Source organism: Phoxinus phoxinus (assembly GCF_949152265.1).
Source record: "Phoxinus phoxinus genome assembly, chromosome: 13".
NCBI lineage: Eukaryota > Metazoa > Chordata > Actinopteri > Cypriniformes > Leuciscidae > Phoxinus > Phoxinus phoxinus.
Genome location: NC_136888.1, coordinates 1,036,520 through 1,052,500, shown reverse-complemented (window position 1 = coordinate 1,052,500; position 15,981 = coordinate 1,036,520). Strand labels below are relative to the sequence as shown.

At 44.2% G+C, this 15,981-nt stretch overlaps 1 protein-coding gene across 3 annotated transcripts in view; it reads right to left on the bottom strand.

The window, feature by feature from the left end:
* The window catches only part of meis2a (Meis homeobox 2a), a 74,622-nt gene that overhangs the window by 14,749 nt on the left and 43,892 nt on the right, over positions 1 to 15,981 (bottom strand). For all 3 annotated transcript variants that reach the window (XM_079633251.1, XM_079633249.1, XM_079633250.1), the window contains exon 9: positions 14,269 to 14,345. In XM_079633251.1, the coding sequence (XP_079489377.1) occupies positions 14,269 to 14,345 (77 nt within the window). The remainder of the gene's footprint in view (positions 1 to 14,268; positions 14,346 to 15,981) is intronic.

The following is a 15,981-nucleotide window of genomic DNA, read 5'->3' as shown; positions in this document are numbered from 1 at the left end:
TATTACTGCGATACTCAAGACTCATGATAAAAGGTTTACAGAAAATGATTAAAATGCTAAATGTGATGCAACAGTGTGTGTGTAAATGAGCAGTTGGACTTGGTGCTGAAACCCAATGAACAGGACAATAGAGACACCAGAATAACAATATTCATGATTCTGAAGCTGGAAATACTGAATTATTGTAGATGAATATGCTTGATCTCTGTCACTGACTAGATATATTTATAATAATGTCGGACACTTTTCACTGGTGACATCAGACATCTGGCATTATCAGGACACACACATATACACACACTGCATTATTATACATTATATTCAACATTATATACAGCAGTTTAATGCAGAACTGACACTACAACTCTGAAAACTGGAGTTTTTCCTCACAGTAATTTTTATATTGGGTGAATTATATAAAATATAGATTGTCACTATCCACGATATTGCGATATATTGTTACACTGCTACTAAACAATCTTCCAATGCATGTGTGAAATGTTATAAAATCTCACTTTGACGTAATAATCCTCAGGATATTCCTCAGCACAGTTACTGTACATCTCAGTCTCAGCGCTCGTGCTTTACGGCCGCACTGCTCCAAACACTCATCTTTCGTGAGTACATCATCTGTCATCTTTGCAGGAATGAAATATGAAGATTGTAAAAGTAACATTTATTTTTAACAACATTATGAAAGCCACATCACTGCCGGTATAAGCACAGGTATATGCGTCACATGACTAAACGTGTCATGGTTACTACAGTGTGTTCACATTCCTCCACTCGGGACAGCTTCCGCAGGACACAAGCGAGAAGTGTCACGACGGCGAGTCCTGACCGAAGCCACGACAGGACGAGGAGCGTCCCGACCACGATCAACCCAAATAAAGATATTTTGTACATGTTTCATTTCTCCGAATCTCATTGGTCCACACAAGCATTCTCTCTTATTTAGAAAAACGGAGCATTTCCCTTCGTTTGTGTCCTGTGTTCACACGCAAACGGAGAATCCGCCTCTGAAAACGACTCGTTCTGAAACCTCCGGGCAGAGTGGAGATCTGGAAAACCCCGTCCGCACGCCGGCATGTTCACATTTTCATTTGGCTAAAGCTGCTCTGTTGTGTGAAGTGATTCGTTGCTGTTGTTGCTATTTCCGGGATTCTGATTGGCTAACGTGGGCTTGAGCTTCTCGTTACACTGCCACCTGCAGGTTTGGCGTGCTCTTGACGGCATATATACACGGGTTTGTGTAAAAACAAAAAACGGAGAGGGTGAAATGCCGGCCAACGTATGAGTGAATCTGGAAATAAAGCAAAATAACTGAGAAAAATTAGGAATATTCCTCAGATGCCTTCATAGCAAAACATCCAGTGTTAACTCGATCTCAAACAGATTCATTAACAGTTATTACTCCATAACCAGCGTGACATCATTAACCAGCCATTAACGAAACTATACGGTTTCGGAAGCAGTCGCGACTATAGTTGATTTCCTCAACGATGTATCGCCCTATAGCAGTGCAGCACGAGTTACGGCGCTGTCCGGGAAACACTCCTGATTGGCTGTGCTGTGGCGAAGGAGGCGGGCTCCACCGGAGGGTCCGGGTCAGCTGTCCGTCAAACACCTGCAGCGGAAGGGCCGCTTGTGTCTGCTTTGATCCCGCAAGTATCAGCCGCAGGTTTGCTGAGCGAGACTTTGTTCTGCTGTCTCCGAGTCTCTCTGTCCTGCGGCACAGCACAGCTCGTCCACCGCAGGAGAGAGAGAGAGAGAGAGAGAGAGAGAGAGAGAGAGAACACCTTCACTGGTGTATCAGCAGCTCTGACACCCGCTCGCTCGGCCCGGTGAAGCTCTCACACATCTGACGCCGCGTCCTTAAAGACATGATAGTCAGGCTCAAATCAGAGCCAGAGACGCCCCGGGCGTCAACACACCTGTGAGCGGATCTCTCTCTCTCTCTCTCTCTCTCTCTCTCTCTCTCTCTCTCTCTCTCTCTCTCTCTCTCTCTCTCTCTCTCTCTCTCTCTCCTCGGCTCTGAAAGTTGTTTTTGATTATCACCGGGATCACAGACGTTCTGACCCGCCACGAGTCTCTCTCTCTAGGGAAATGTTGGCACTTTGTTTCAGGGATTTTCTCAGGAAAAACTTTTCTTCAGTATTACTCAGAGGTCTAGTTTCAAATATAATTATTTTAAAGTGATAGTGCTTTTTGTAACGTTATCAAGCGAGATTTTATATTTTTATATTTGTGCTGGCTACTGTATACAGGCCACCGGGCCACCATACAGACTTTATCAAAGAATTTGCGGACTTTCTATCAGAATTAGTATTGGCTGCAGATAAAGTACTAATTGTTGGTGACTTTAATATACACATAGATAATGAAAAAGATGCATTGGGATTGACATTTAAAGACATTATAAACTCAATTGGAGTTAGACAACACGTGTCAGGACCGACTCACTGTCGTAATCATACTCTCGATCTAATACTATCACATGGAATAGATGTTGATGCCGTTGAAATACTGCAGCAGAGCGATGACATCTCAGATCACTATCTAGTCTCGTGTAAATTACATTTAGCCAAGGCTGCAAAGCCGACTCCGTGTTATAAATATGTTAGACCGATCACTTCTGCCACTAAAGATTGCTTTATCAATAATCTTCCTAATCAGTTTCATCATCTCAGCATCCCGGATAGCTTAGAAGAACTTGATATTGCAACAGAAACTTTTAACTCTCTCTTTTCCAGCACTTTAGACACAGTTGCTCCGCTGCGCTTAAAGAAGATTAAAGAACATAGTCCAACGCCGTGGCACAACGAGCACACACACACACTCACACACACACACACACACACACACACTCACACACACACACTCAGGCCAAAAACAAAACTAGAGGTGTTTCGGATTTCATGGAAGGAGAGCTCGATTGCTTACAGAGAGGCTTTAAAAGCTGCTAGATCTGCTTATTTTTCAACCCTATTAGAAGAAAATAAACATAACCCTAGGTATTTATGTGAAACAGTGGCTAAACTAACGAAAAAGAAAGCTTCAAGCCCAGAAGCTTCCAAGAAACACAGCAGTAATGACTTTATGAACTTCCATAGAGGAAAAAATCCGTTCATTCATTCATTGCATTAGGAGAGGATAAATCATCTACATCACCCAGCGCCTGGACACGACGACAGCGCAGTCCTGCAGTGTCCACTAGTCTTCCCTGTGAGGATCCCTGCCTTTACCTCTGTACCGACAACAACGCTATCAAAATGATTCCAGTTCGCATGGATACGACAAATTCACAGAGAATTGAACTTGTGACCGCAGTGACATTTACTAGCAATTTCTGAGAGTAAAAATAGTTTTAAAGTAAATTGTACAACAGTTTTTTTAGTGTGGTGGAACAAACAAGCATATTTTATTTTGCCAAAGCAATAATAAAAAAAAGGTTGAAACATGAACAGGGCCATAAAAAAAATTATGGATTTCCTGCTTATAAAACTGATTTTGTCTTTGACTTGAGGCCACACACACACACACGCACACACACACGCACACGCACACACACACGCACACACACACACACACACACACACACACACACACACACACACACACACACAGGTACAGATGTTGGAGGGTAATGCTGGTTAATGTGGAGTGTAAGTTACGCTGCAGGGCACCTGCGCCCGAGATCGGCCCGTCATCAGTGAAACCTCTCAATTAACCTCCTTTCACTTGCTGCCGCCTACGAGGACTCAGTCATTACCCTCACACACCCTCACACTCACACTAGCACACACACACACACACACACACACACACACACACACACCCGTCACCCCATTCAATCTCAGAACCAGCCCATTCTCTCAGACCCTAAAGGGGCCCTCGGTTCAACACCCTCTCTCTCTCGCTGCTCCTGGGTGTCTCTCGCCCCGCACTGATAATGAGAGGCGAGAGGGTCGGGCGCACCGGAGCCTCCACCGAGACACACTTTAAAGGCCTGCTTTCATTGCACCATCGGTGTGTGTGAACACGGTTTGGAGTTGGTCCAGACGCTGTGTTTTGGCATCATCATCCAGAACATCTCCGCTCGCTGGCACCAGTACACAAACCTGAAGTATTAATCTGTGCTGGCGCTGCTGGCATGTAAAGCTCGGAGCGTGGCGATCAGCTGAATCCTGGGAAAAGAGGACCGCTTGTGTTTGTGACTGTAGGAGTGTGTGAGAGACAGAGTTGTGTTTCTAATGCTGCGTTCACACCAAACACGAATAGAGCGTCTGGCGCGAGTGATTTCAACGTTAAGTCAATGTGAAGACGCTTCTTTGTGCGTCTAGAGGTCCTGCGGCGCGAATGAGGCGTTTAGCGCGGCGCGGTACGCGTGAGTGGTGCTTTTGTACATTCACGCAACGTTAACCAATCAGGAGCCGGCTTGCTGCTGTCACGTGGTGAAGTGACTTGATAAACAGGGACAGGCCCGCTTTTCAGTTTATAATGTTATTTTATATGTTTGGCCTGAATAAATGATTACATACAACAAAGCAAATATTTTATCACATAACAACTTATCTATCTATCCATCCATCCATCCATCCATCCATCCATCCATCCGTCCGTCCGTCCGTCCGTCCGTCCATCCATGATCTATCTATCTATCTATCTATCTATCTATCTATCTATCTATCTATCTATCTATCTATCTATCTATCGGTGATGTCTCCCAAATATGCAATTTGCCAAAAGTGCAACCTTATATAACATAATTAATAAATAAAACACACTAGTTGGACGTCTTGATGCTGATGATCATTGTTTTTTGAAGAAAAATAATCAGAATCACACAAACTGATGAACTCGTTCCTCCAAATCCTGTCAGTCGTTCTTTTCTCCAGGGACATTTCTCTCTCTCTCTCTCTCTCTCTCTCTCTCTCTCTCTCTCTCTCTCCCTCTCTCTCTCTCTCTCCCCCCCCCCCCCTCTCTCTCTCTCTCTCTCTCGCCCTCTCTCTCTCTCTCTCTCTCTCTCCCAGCTCACGCGATGTTCCTCTGCAGCGTCAGCAGAAAGACGCCCTGCTCTCGGCTGTATTTCAGTAATGTGGGCAGTATTTCCCTCATCCTCTGTGAGGAGCAGCAGATCTGCCTGTCTATAAATAACTGGAAAAAGCCAACCGATCCGTCTGAGAGTGAAACACAGGAAGCTCTCAGACACACATCCTCGTCATTCCCGAACGGAGCCCAAACAATCTGTGTTCTCCCGCTGATCTGAGACCGGAGACTTTAGTGCTCCGTGTATATGAAGTCCAGCTAGCAGAGCAGTGAACACTAAAGTCCAACGGCAGCTCATAAACACAACCTTGGCAGTATACACTTTATATTTCAGCTTTAAGTGTGTTTCCCGTTTACAAGCCCGAGCACAGACACAGACGGGAAGGCTGAGAGCGCGTTTATTTCCCAGCGATATATAAAAGAGCAGATCGAGAAGCCCTACGCTAGTCCTGTCCGTAACATCTCTCCTCGTTCGAGACTCTCATTAACAAACAATACTGCTGTGAAATTGCTTTAATGACAATGTAATAAAATTGCTATTCGGCTCACAGATGGCCTGAGGCGAGCTCGATCCTACAGCGCTGCGTCAAACCATATAAATTAACCCACTTATTCACCTTCTCTTCTTTCTTCAATCTTTCTCCATTTGTTTCTCCCTCGAAACAAAACGCACCATCCCAGAGCACAAACCAGCGTCACACACTCTTTCACAAGATTATTTACTCAGTGTTTCTGTCTGCTTTTTCCATCAGATCACAATACATTACTGGAGAAGAAGCAAAATGACTGAGATTTTATTAACTGACATTCACAAAAGTTAATAAATGCTGTAAAAACGTATTGCTCATAGTTAGTTCATGGTAAATAATGCATTTATTAATGGACCTTAAGCATGAACTCACTTAATTTAGATTTTTTTTTCAGAAAACAAGACTTCTTATGTCATAAGAACATGCCTCTTCTCCATCATCCTCATACAATCATTGTTGTGTCCGTGAAAATGTGAAAAAAATAGGCATAAATCTAGATTACAAATTTACCCAAATTATTATACGCCTGTTTAACCGAAGCTAATGTGTGTGGTTTCTCCATCATCCCCAATGTCACTTCTCTGTGTTTTACGGCCCTGACGAGAACGTCGGTCTCCTCGGCTGTGAACCGCTCCTGGCGTGCGCCGGCAAACCCGCCGTTATAATAGCAATCCGCCGTTATAATAGCGATCCGCCGTTATAATAGCGATCCGCCGTTATAATAGCGATCCGCCGTTATAATAGCGGTCCGCCGTTATAATAGCGATCCGCCGTTATAATAGCAATCCACCGTTATAATAGCGATCCGCCGTTATAATAGCGGTCCGCCGTTATAATAGCGATCCGCCGTTATAATAGCGGTCCGCCGTTATAATAGCGATCCGCCGTTATAATAGCGATCCGCCGTTATAATAGCGATCCGCCGTTATAATAGGGATCCGCCGTTATAATAGCGATCCGCCGTTATAATAGCGATCCACCGTTATAATAGCGATCCGCCGTTATAATAGCGATCCGCCGTTATAATAGCAATCCACCGTTATAATAGCGATCCGCCGTTATAATAGCGATCCGCCGTTATAATAGCAATCCACCGTTATAATAGCGATCCGCCGTTATAATAGCGATCCGCCGTTATAATAGCAATCCACCGTTATAATAGCGATCCGCCGTTATAATAGCGGTCCGCCGTTATAATAGCGTTCCGCCGTTATAATAGCAATCCGCCGTTATAATAGCAATCCGCCGTTATAATAGCAATCCACCGTTATAATAGCGATCCGCCGTTATAATAGCAATCCGCCGTTATAATAGCAATCCGCCGTTATAATAGCAATCCGCCGTTATAATAGCGATCCGCCGTTATAATAGCGATCCGCCGTGGAACAAGCGCGTCTGCTCTTAAAGGAAATGTGAGAGGACGCTCTGATTGGTTTATTTCACGTTACGCCCAAACCACACCTATGAATAATGAAGACTTCAGACCAACACATGATGATTTGAAGCTCAAGAAACATTCATTATTATCATCATCTTGAAAACAATTATTTTTAGGATTCTTTTACATTGGAATAAAATGTAACAATAATACTGTTTTTATAGAAGAGACTTACTTTAAAAACATTACAAATCCCAAAGTTTTGAACGGCAGTGTATATAAAAAAACGATTGATTCAAAATCTGAACATAAGCAACAATAGTATCTCATTGATACTGTAATAACTCTGGCATGTGTTTAAACTCAATGACTTTCCCATGATCCGAGGAGGAAAATAAAACAACTTCACAGGCCTGTGTATACTTTTTACATTACATTTGGAAAATATTAAGTCATTATTTAGAATTTCATAACAGCTGGCCGCGCCAACCGAAACGGTCATAAAACACATAAAGCTGATCTGTTTGTTCGTGCCTCCTTTGAGTTCGGGGAGGGAAAGAGAGAGAGTCTAAACCTGTCTCAAATAAAGCCGGATCAGGCCTGACAGATCGAAGACCAGAAACCACTGATCAATCAACAAGAGTGTGTGTCTGTGGGCTTCAGGTATGATGGCCATGTTAGACATCCATGAAATCAAGCAGGTGTCAAAGGTCATCCATAAGTCACATATTCCACTCCATTTGTCAGCTCATTAGTCAAACGAGTTTCCATGAGAGAGAGAGACAGGAGAAACCCAACCAAACCTCAAGCACTTTCAGCCCTGTGGACTTAAAGACAATAAACATGCTTGTTTTCACATATTTCACTTTTTCTTAATTATAGTTTAAGATTAAAACTCTTGGAGTTAATGATGAAGTTATTGCAAAACATCTGCACCACATGGGACATAAAAGTTCCTGAAGTTGAAGAAACTCCCAGAATCGACTGCAAGAGTGAGCAATAACGAGAGACAAACCCGTCTCTCTCTCTCATGATGTGTGTGTGTGTGTGTGTGTGTGTGTTGCTGTCAGCATGTGATTAGACAGATAGAATAACACACAAATGCGACTGCACTGTCCGGTCGTGTGGTGTGTGAAGCGTCTCTCTCTCTCTCTGAGGTCAGACAGGATTGCTGTGCAGTCTCAGATTTAATTACCCATCAGCTACAAAACGAACCACCAAGACCAGTGCGCGTCACACACACACACACACACACACAGAGCAGAAGATCAGATCCACGGCCACAGAGAGAGAGAGAGAGAGAGAGAGAGAGAGAGAGAGAGGTAGACGGTCTTGTCAGAGCAGGAGACGCGCTGTCTATTGACACGTTACACACAGAGCCCTTGTGCCTCCAGGTCTGATTGTGCCTCCGAACAAAGACGTGATTCAGGACGTCCAGAGCGCAAACCTGTCTCTCTCTCTCCTGCGCTCTATATCAAAGCAGGATCCACACAATGACCATCACAGGAGGAATCCAGGCGCTTTTGGCACATCAGCAGGAATGTCAGGTGGACCGAACAGATCTAACTGAGACCTGAGCGAACAAATACTCCCATAAACACTCAAATAAACACTCCCATAAACACTCCCATAAACACTCCCATAAACACTCCCATAAACACTCCCACAAACACTCCCATAAACACTCCCATAAACACTCCCATAAACACTCCCACAAACACTCCCATAAACACTCCCACAAACACTCCCATAAACACTCCCATAAACACTCCAACAAATACTCCCACAAACACTCCCATAAACACTCCCACAAACACTCCCATAAACACTCCCACAAACACTCCCACAAACACTCCCACAAACACTCCCACAAACACTCCTGCACACACACCCACAAACACTCCCACAAACACTCCCATAAACACTCCAACAAACACTCCCATAAACACTCCCACAAACACTCCAACAAACACTCCCGCACACACACCCACAAACACTCCCACTAACACTCCCATAAACACTCCAACAAACACTCCCATAAACACTCCCACAAACACTCCCACAAACACTCCCACAAACACTCCTGCACACACACCCACAAACACTCCCACTAACACTCCCATAAACACTCCCACAAACACTCCCACAAACACTCCAACAAACACTCCCACAAACACTCCCATAAACACTCCAACAAACACTCCCATAAACACTCCCACAAACACTCCAACAAACACTCCCGCACACACACCCACAAACACTCCCACTAACACTCCCACTAACACTCCCACAAAATACTCCCACTAACACTCCCATAAACACTCCCACAAACACTCCCACAAACACTCCTGCACACACACCCACAAACACTCCCACAAACACTCCTGCACACACACCCACAAACACTCCCACAAACACTCCCATAAACACTCCAACAAACACTCCCATAAACACTCCCACAAACACTCCCGCACACACACCCACAAACACTCTCACTAACACTCCCACTAACACTCCCACAAATACTCCCATTAACACTCCCATAAACACTCCCATAAACACTCCCACAAATACTCCCATAAACACTCCAACAAACACTCCCATAAACACTCCCACAAACACTCCAACAAACACTCTCGCACACACTCCAACAAACACTCCTGCACACACTCCAACAAACACTCCCACAAACACTCCCACAAACACTCCCGCACACACACCCACAAACACTCCCACAAACACTCCCACAAATACTCCCATAAACACTCCAACAAACACTCCCATAAACACTCCAACAAACACTCCTGCAAACACTCCCGCACACACACCCACAAACACTCCCATAAACACTCCCACAAACACTCCAACAAACACTCCCATAAACACTCCCACAAACACTCCAACAAACACTCCCACAAACACTCCCACAAACACTCCAACAAACACTCCCATAAACACTCCCACAAACACTCCAACAAACACTCCCATAAACACTCCAACAAACACTCCCGCACACACTCCAACAAACACTCCCACAAACACTCCCACAAACACTCCAACAAACACTCCCGCAAACACTCCCGCACACACACCCACAAACACTCCCACAAACACTCCTGCAAACACTCCCACAAAATCCCACAAACACTCAAATAAACACTCCCACAAACACTCCCGCAAAAGCCCAGAAACACTCCCAAAACAATCCCACAAACACTCCAGCAAACACTCCCACAAACACTCTCACACACACTCCCCTAACACTCTCACACACACTCCCCAAACACTCCTACAAACACTCCCCAAACACTCCCACAAACACTCACACAAACACTCACACAAACACTCTCACAAACACTCTCACAAAAACTCCCACAAACACTCTCACAAACACTCCCACAAACACTCCCACAAACACTCCAACAAACACTCTCACAAACACTCCCACAAACACTCCAACAAACACTCCCGCACACACTCCAACAAACACTCCCGCACACACTCCAACAAACACTCCCACAAACACTCCCACAAACACTCCAACAAACACTCCCGCAAACACTCCCACAAACACTCCCACTAACACTCCCGCAAAAGCCCACAAACACTCCCATAAACACTCCCACAAACACTCCAACAAACACTCCAACAAACACTCCCACAAACACTCTCACACACACTCCCCAAACACTCCTACAAACACTCCCACAAACACTCCCCAAACACTCCCGCAAACACTTCGACAAACACTCTCACAAACACTTCCACAAACACTCCCACAAACACTCCCACTAACACTCCAACAAACACTCCCATTAACACTCCAACAAACACTCTCACAAACACTCCCACAAACACTCCCCAAACACTCCCACACACTCTCACAAACACTCCCCAAACACTCCCACAAACACTCCCGCAAACACTTCGACAAACACTCCCACAAACACTCCAACAAACACTCTCACTAACACTCCAACAAACACTCTCACTAACACTCCCGCAAACACTCCCACAAACACTCCCACAAACACTCTCACTAACACTCCAACAAACACTCTCACTAACACTCCAACAAACACTCTCACTAACACTCCCGCAAACACTCTCACTAACACTCCCGCAAACACTCCCACAAACACTCCCACAAACACTCTCACTAACACTCCCGCAAACACTTCGACAAACACTCTCACAAACACTTCCACAAACACTCCCACAAACTCTCCCACACACTCTCACAAACACTCCCAATACCACTCCCACTAACACTCCACAAACACTCTCACAAACTCTCCCACACACTCTCACAAACACTCCCCAAACACTCCCAATACCACTCCCACTAACACTCCACAAACACTACCATTACCACTCCAACAAACACTCTCACAAACTCTCCCACACACTCTCACAAACACTCCCCAAACACTCCCACACACTCCCACACACTCTCACAAACACTCCCGCAAACACTCCCACAAACACTCCCACTAACACTCCAACAAACACTCTCACAAACTCTCCCACACACTCTCACAAACACTCTCCAAACACTCCCATTAACACCCCAACAAACACTCTCACAAACACTCCCACTACCACTCCCACTAACACTCCCATTAACACTCCAACAAACACTCTCACGAACACTCCCCAAACACTCCAACACACTCTCACAAACACTCCCGCAAACACTCTCACAAACACTCCCACAAACACTCCCACAAACACTCCCACTAACACTCCAACAAACACTCTCACAAACTCTCCCACACACTCTCACAAACACTCCCATTAACACTCCAACAAACACTCTCACAAACACTCTCACAAAAACTCCCACTACCACTCCCACAAACACTCCCCAAACACTCCCACTACCACTCCCACTAACACTCCACAAACACTCTCACAAACTCTCCCACACACTCTCACAAACACTCCCCAAACACTCCCGCAAACACTTCGACAAACACTCTCACAAACACTTCCACAAACACTCCCACAAACACTCCAACAAACACTCCCACAAACACTCCCACACACACTTCCACTAACACTCCCACTAACACTCCAACAAACACTCTCACAAACACTTCGACAAACACTCCCATTAAACTCCAAAAAACTATCCCATAAACACTCCCACTAACACTGCCACAAACACTCCCACAAACACTTCCACAAACACTCCCACTAACACTCCCACAAACACTCCCACAAACACTTCCACAAACACTCCCACTAACACTCCCACAAACACTCCCACAAACACTTCCACAAACACTCCCACTAACACTCCCACAAACACTCCCACAAACACTTCCACAAACACTCCCACTAACACTCCCACTACCACTCCCATAAATCAAGCGTAGCGTCAGTTCTGCAGGTCACGTTAGTCAAGCTCTCCATCAGTGACTCTCATCTGATCCTCTATCTATAGGAATATGACACTATCACTGTATACATATATCAGCTCTTCAGTATTATCAGCAGCGATCGCGTTTCTCAGGAGCTGATGACCTCCTCCCTCCCCAGCTCCACCTCTCGCCAGTCAGGATTACCGCCCGCGGTGACAGAGGCGCGGCGGTCTGCTTTGCGAGTGGGCACGCGCTGCCTGAGACAAAACACTGTGACTTGCATGGAAGATGGCAGAAAGTGCAGAGCCCAACTCGACCGCAGCAGAGAAAGTGATTTTAACCCCCCAAAATCTAAAAAGCCATGTCTGGAAGTACTTTGGATTTTGGTCGGTAGAAGGTAAAATTGTGGAGCCGCGAGATAGTATGCAAGCTATGTAACAGTTAGCATACCATTCGACCACTAGCAACAAACAGAAACATTACTAAAGTGAAGGCTACTGTACGGACTGAATAGATATTGCACGAGTAAGGTTAGATACAGCAGTTCATGCACTTCCACTGGTGTGATTATTTACCGCTTCATGTCAAGCAAAAGATCCATGTTTACCACAGCACAGCTCGCTCGCAGCGCTCAGTGTCGGCTCTATACTGTAAAACTTCAATAATGTTAATAATATTTGTTTCAATCACTGAATGAAGCCTGCTATATTTGGGACGAGAGTCGCGACCTTAAATTGCTTGCACAAAACTCTTGATCAGCACTCAACATTTGTGTATTGTATTGTTGTTGTTCATTTAAACCGTTACGTGAGGGCGAGAGAGAGAGAGAGAGAGAGAGAGAGAGAGGTCTGCGGTCTTGGCCATTAGTTGATTGACATGTTTTTGTGTAGGAATACGTTGTCAAATATGTTTAAAATTAAACAAACTACCTATACAAGTAGTTATGTCTCTTTGTATTAATTTGTCCTGTTATTGACGTAATGCACACGCGTCATTGACAAAATGCGCAACCAGATGTTCGAATAGTTCGAATATATGAGTTTTTTTCAGAGGGAATATTCAAATGTCATTTTTGAGCAATTTTGACAGCCCTAGTGTGTGTGTGTGTGTGCGTGTGCGTGTGCGTGCGCGCGCGTGTGTGTGTGTGTGTGTGTGTGTGCGCGCGTGTGTGTGTGTGTGTGAGGGCAGGAACGCTGTAATTGAAACGCCAGGCGAGTGAAAGGCAGATAACAGCTCTTCCTGTGGTCAATGTAAGCACCTGGTCAGATCCGGCAGACGAATCAAGCTCATTCTCTCACTCTCTCACTCTCTCACTCTCCCGGCGTGTTCATGTGCGCCGCAGCAGAATGAGGTGTAGGGGAAATGAATCACAAAAGCACAGAAATCAATTGACCCCGAGGAGACGCGTGATAAAGCCCTCGGCCGCCGCCTGTCCCCGACAGATAGAGCTGCGTAAATGAGTCCGCTCCGATAAACACATTAAAGCGAGCTGTGAATAAAAGCCAGGGACTTCTCATTTGTAAATAGCAGCTCCACTACACGGAATTAGACTGATAAAGGAGCGCTCCGTATAATTAAGTTTGTGTAAGGCCAGAAAATCCGTGCAAATACCTTCCCGGTGTTTTGAAAAGAAGCTGTCAGCTCAATTAATCTGAACATCGGCCGGAGAATGTAGCGAACGAAATTAAGCCCGCGATAAAAAAAGCGCCCGGGCGTGTATTTTGATAAATAATTCCTGTATCATTTCTTTGGCTCTGTGATCATTTTATTTAATCCACCACCTCCAGTTATGAGCTAAGCTCTACAGACGCTGCCGGCCGGAGCTACGCATCTGTAATCCGGATTCACGGATTCATTCATGCATCAAAGGCAAGGAAACCGCGGCGATAAGGTCCGCGCGCTAGAGCTCCCCGACGGTCAAAGAGAGGAAAAGTGCTGGACTCACCAGTTGTTTACTTGTAAGATGGTGAGGCCCGTGTCCTGCGCCAGCTGCTTCTTCTGCTCTTCTGACGGATACGGGTGCTGGAAGAGAACACAAGAGACGCGCTCCGGTCAGGATCATGGGGAACATCTCAAACCCTGAGCACTGCCACTCATCGGCACCCGCACACGACCGCCTCAGTGCGCTTCACCGTTTGTGCTTCATGTGGAAATGCTGCACCAGTATCGCGGTGTTAGGGTCACGGTCTCGCTACGGTTCGGTGTGTGCCGTGTTCAGGGAATAAAGGACCAAAATGCCAAATAAAAGTAAAGAACAACTAGAAGCAACAGCACAAATAAATACTATAGAGCAAAGATCTTAATAAAATAAACAGTGCTGGTTTATCAGGTACGGCTAACATTAGTTGTCAGCTACAGAAATTGAATAAAGTAATCAAATGTTGAATAGCATTGCATATTTGACTTTATAAATTAAAGATTAATCCTTATTAAAGTCACAAAAGATATGAAACCCAGAGCTGTGAGTGATTTCCTTGTCTTTTGTTGTTTGATTAACATTAAAAACAGGAATATTAGGCTGCTGTCTCTTTAAGACACAACACTCGTACAGTACTGACAGTCAAGTCACATGTTTATACAGCGCTTTAGAATACAGAGAGTTTCAGAGCAGCTTTACAGAGAAAATAATGCAACAAAGTTTGTTTAGAAAAAAAAAGAAAGATTAGTTAGAAAGAAAGAAAGATTAGTTAGAAAGAAAATCTATCTATCTATCTATCTATCTATCTATCTATCTATCTATCTATCTATCTATCTATCTATCTTTCTTTCTTTCTTTCTTTCTTTCTTTCTTTCTTTCTTTCTTTCTTTCTTTCTTTCTTTATTTCTTTCTTTCTTTCTTTCTTTATTTTGTTTCTAGAAGAGAATAGCATTAGCAGTCCAGCATGAGTAAGTCCAGTGATGCTTCATGTTTGACACTGTACACATGCGCAGTCTTTCTCGACTGTATAAGTTCACTTAAGGAAGAACTGAGGACACTCATCCAGACGGACATGCTGACAATCTGTGTGTGAATGTGTCAGCGCAAAAAGAGAAATCAATATTTGTGCGCTGTCTGAGACGTGCGTGCGCTTCGGTCGAGTATTTAAATATAATTATTTTACATATAAGTAAAAAAAAAAAAAGTAAATATATACAACATACATGTGTGTGTGTTTATATATAAAATATAATTATACACAGTACACACACATATATTATGTAAACATAAACTTTTATTTTGGATGCGATTAATCACGATTAATAGTTGCACAGCACTAATTCGAATATGAATGCATATGTTAAATTAAAAACATTATTTGCAAATAGCTCAAAATAATTACTTCAAATAGACATATATATATGTATTCTTGTACTGTTTCTCCTGCTTTATTCACTTAAAAAGGTGAATTTATGTATTTGACTTGCATATAAAATTTCTATTACTTTGGATTATATTTGATAGGCCTATTGTATTCATATATTTGAATGTTCACTATAAATACTTTGAGTATTTAATTCCTTTAAATGAAAAGGGACAGAAATAAAGAATCCCCCAGTGACTCAGTGGCGGGCCGACTGGCGGGTGCAGTAACACACAGATGCGCACGGCACACACACACGCACACACACACACACACGGTGATTACACACCGAACACATCCTCCTTTCCTCGACGGTG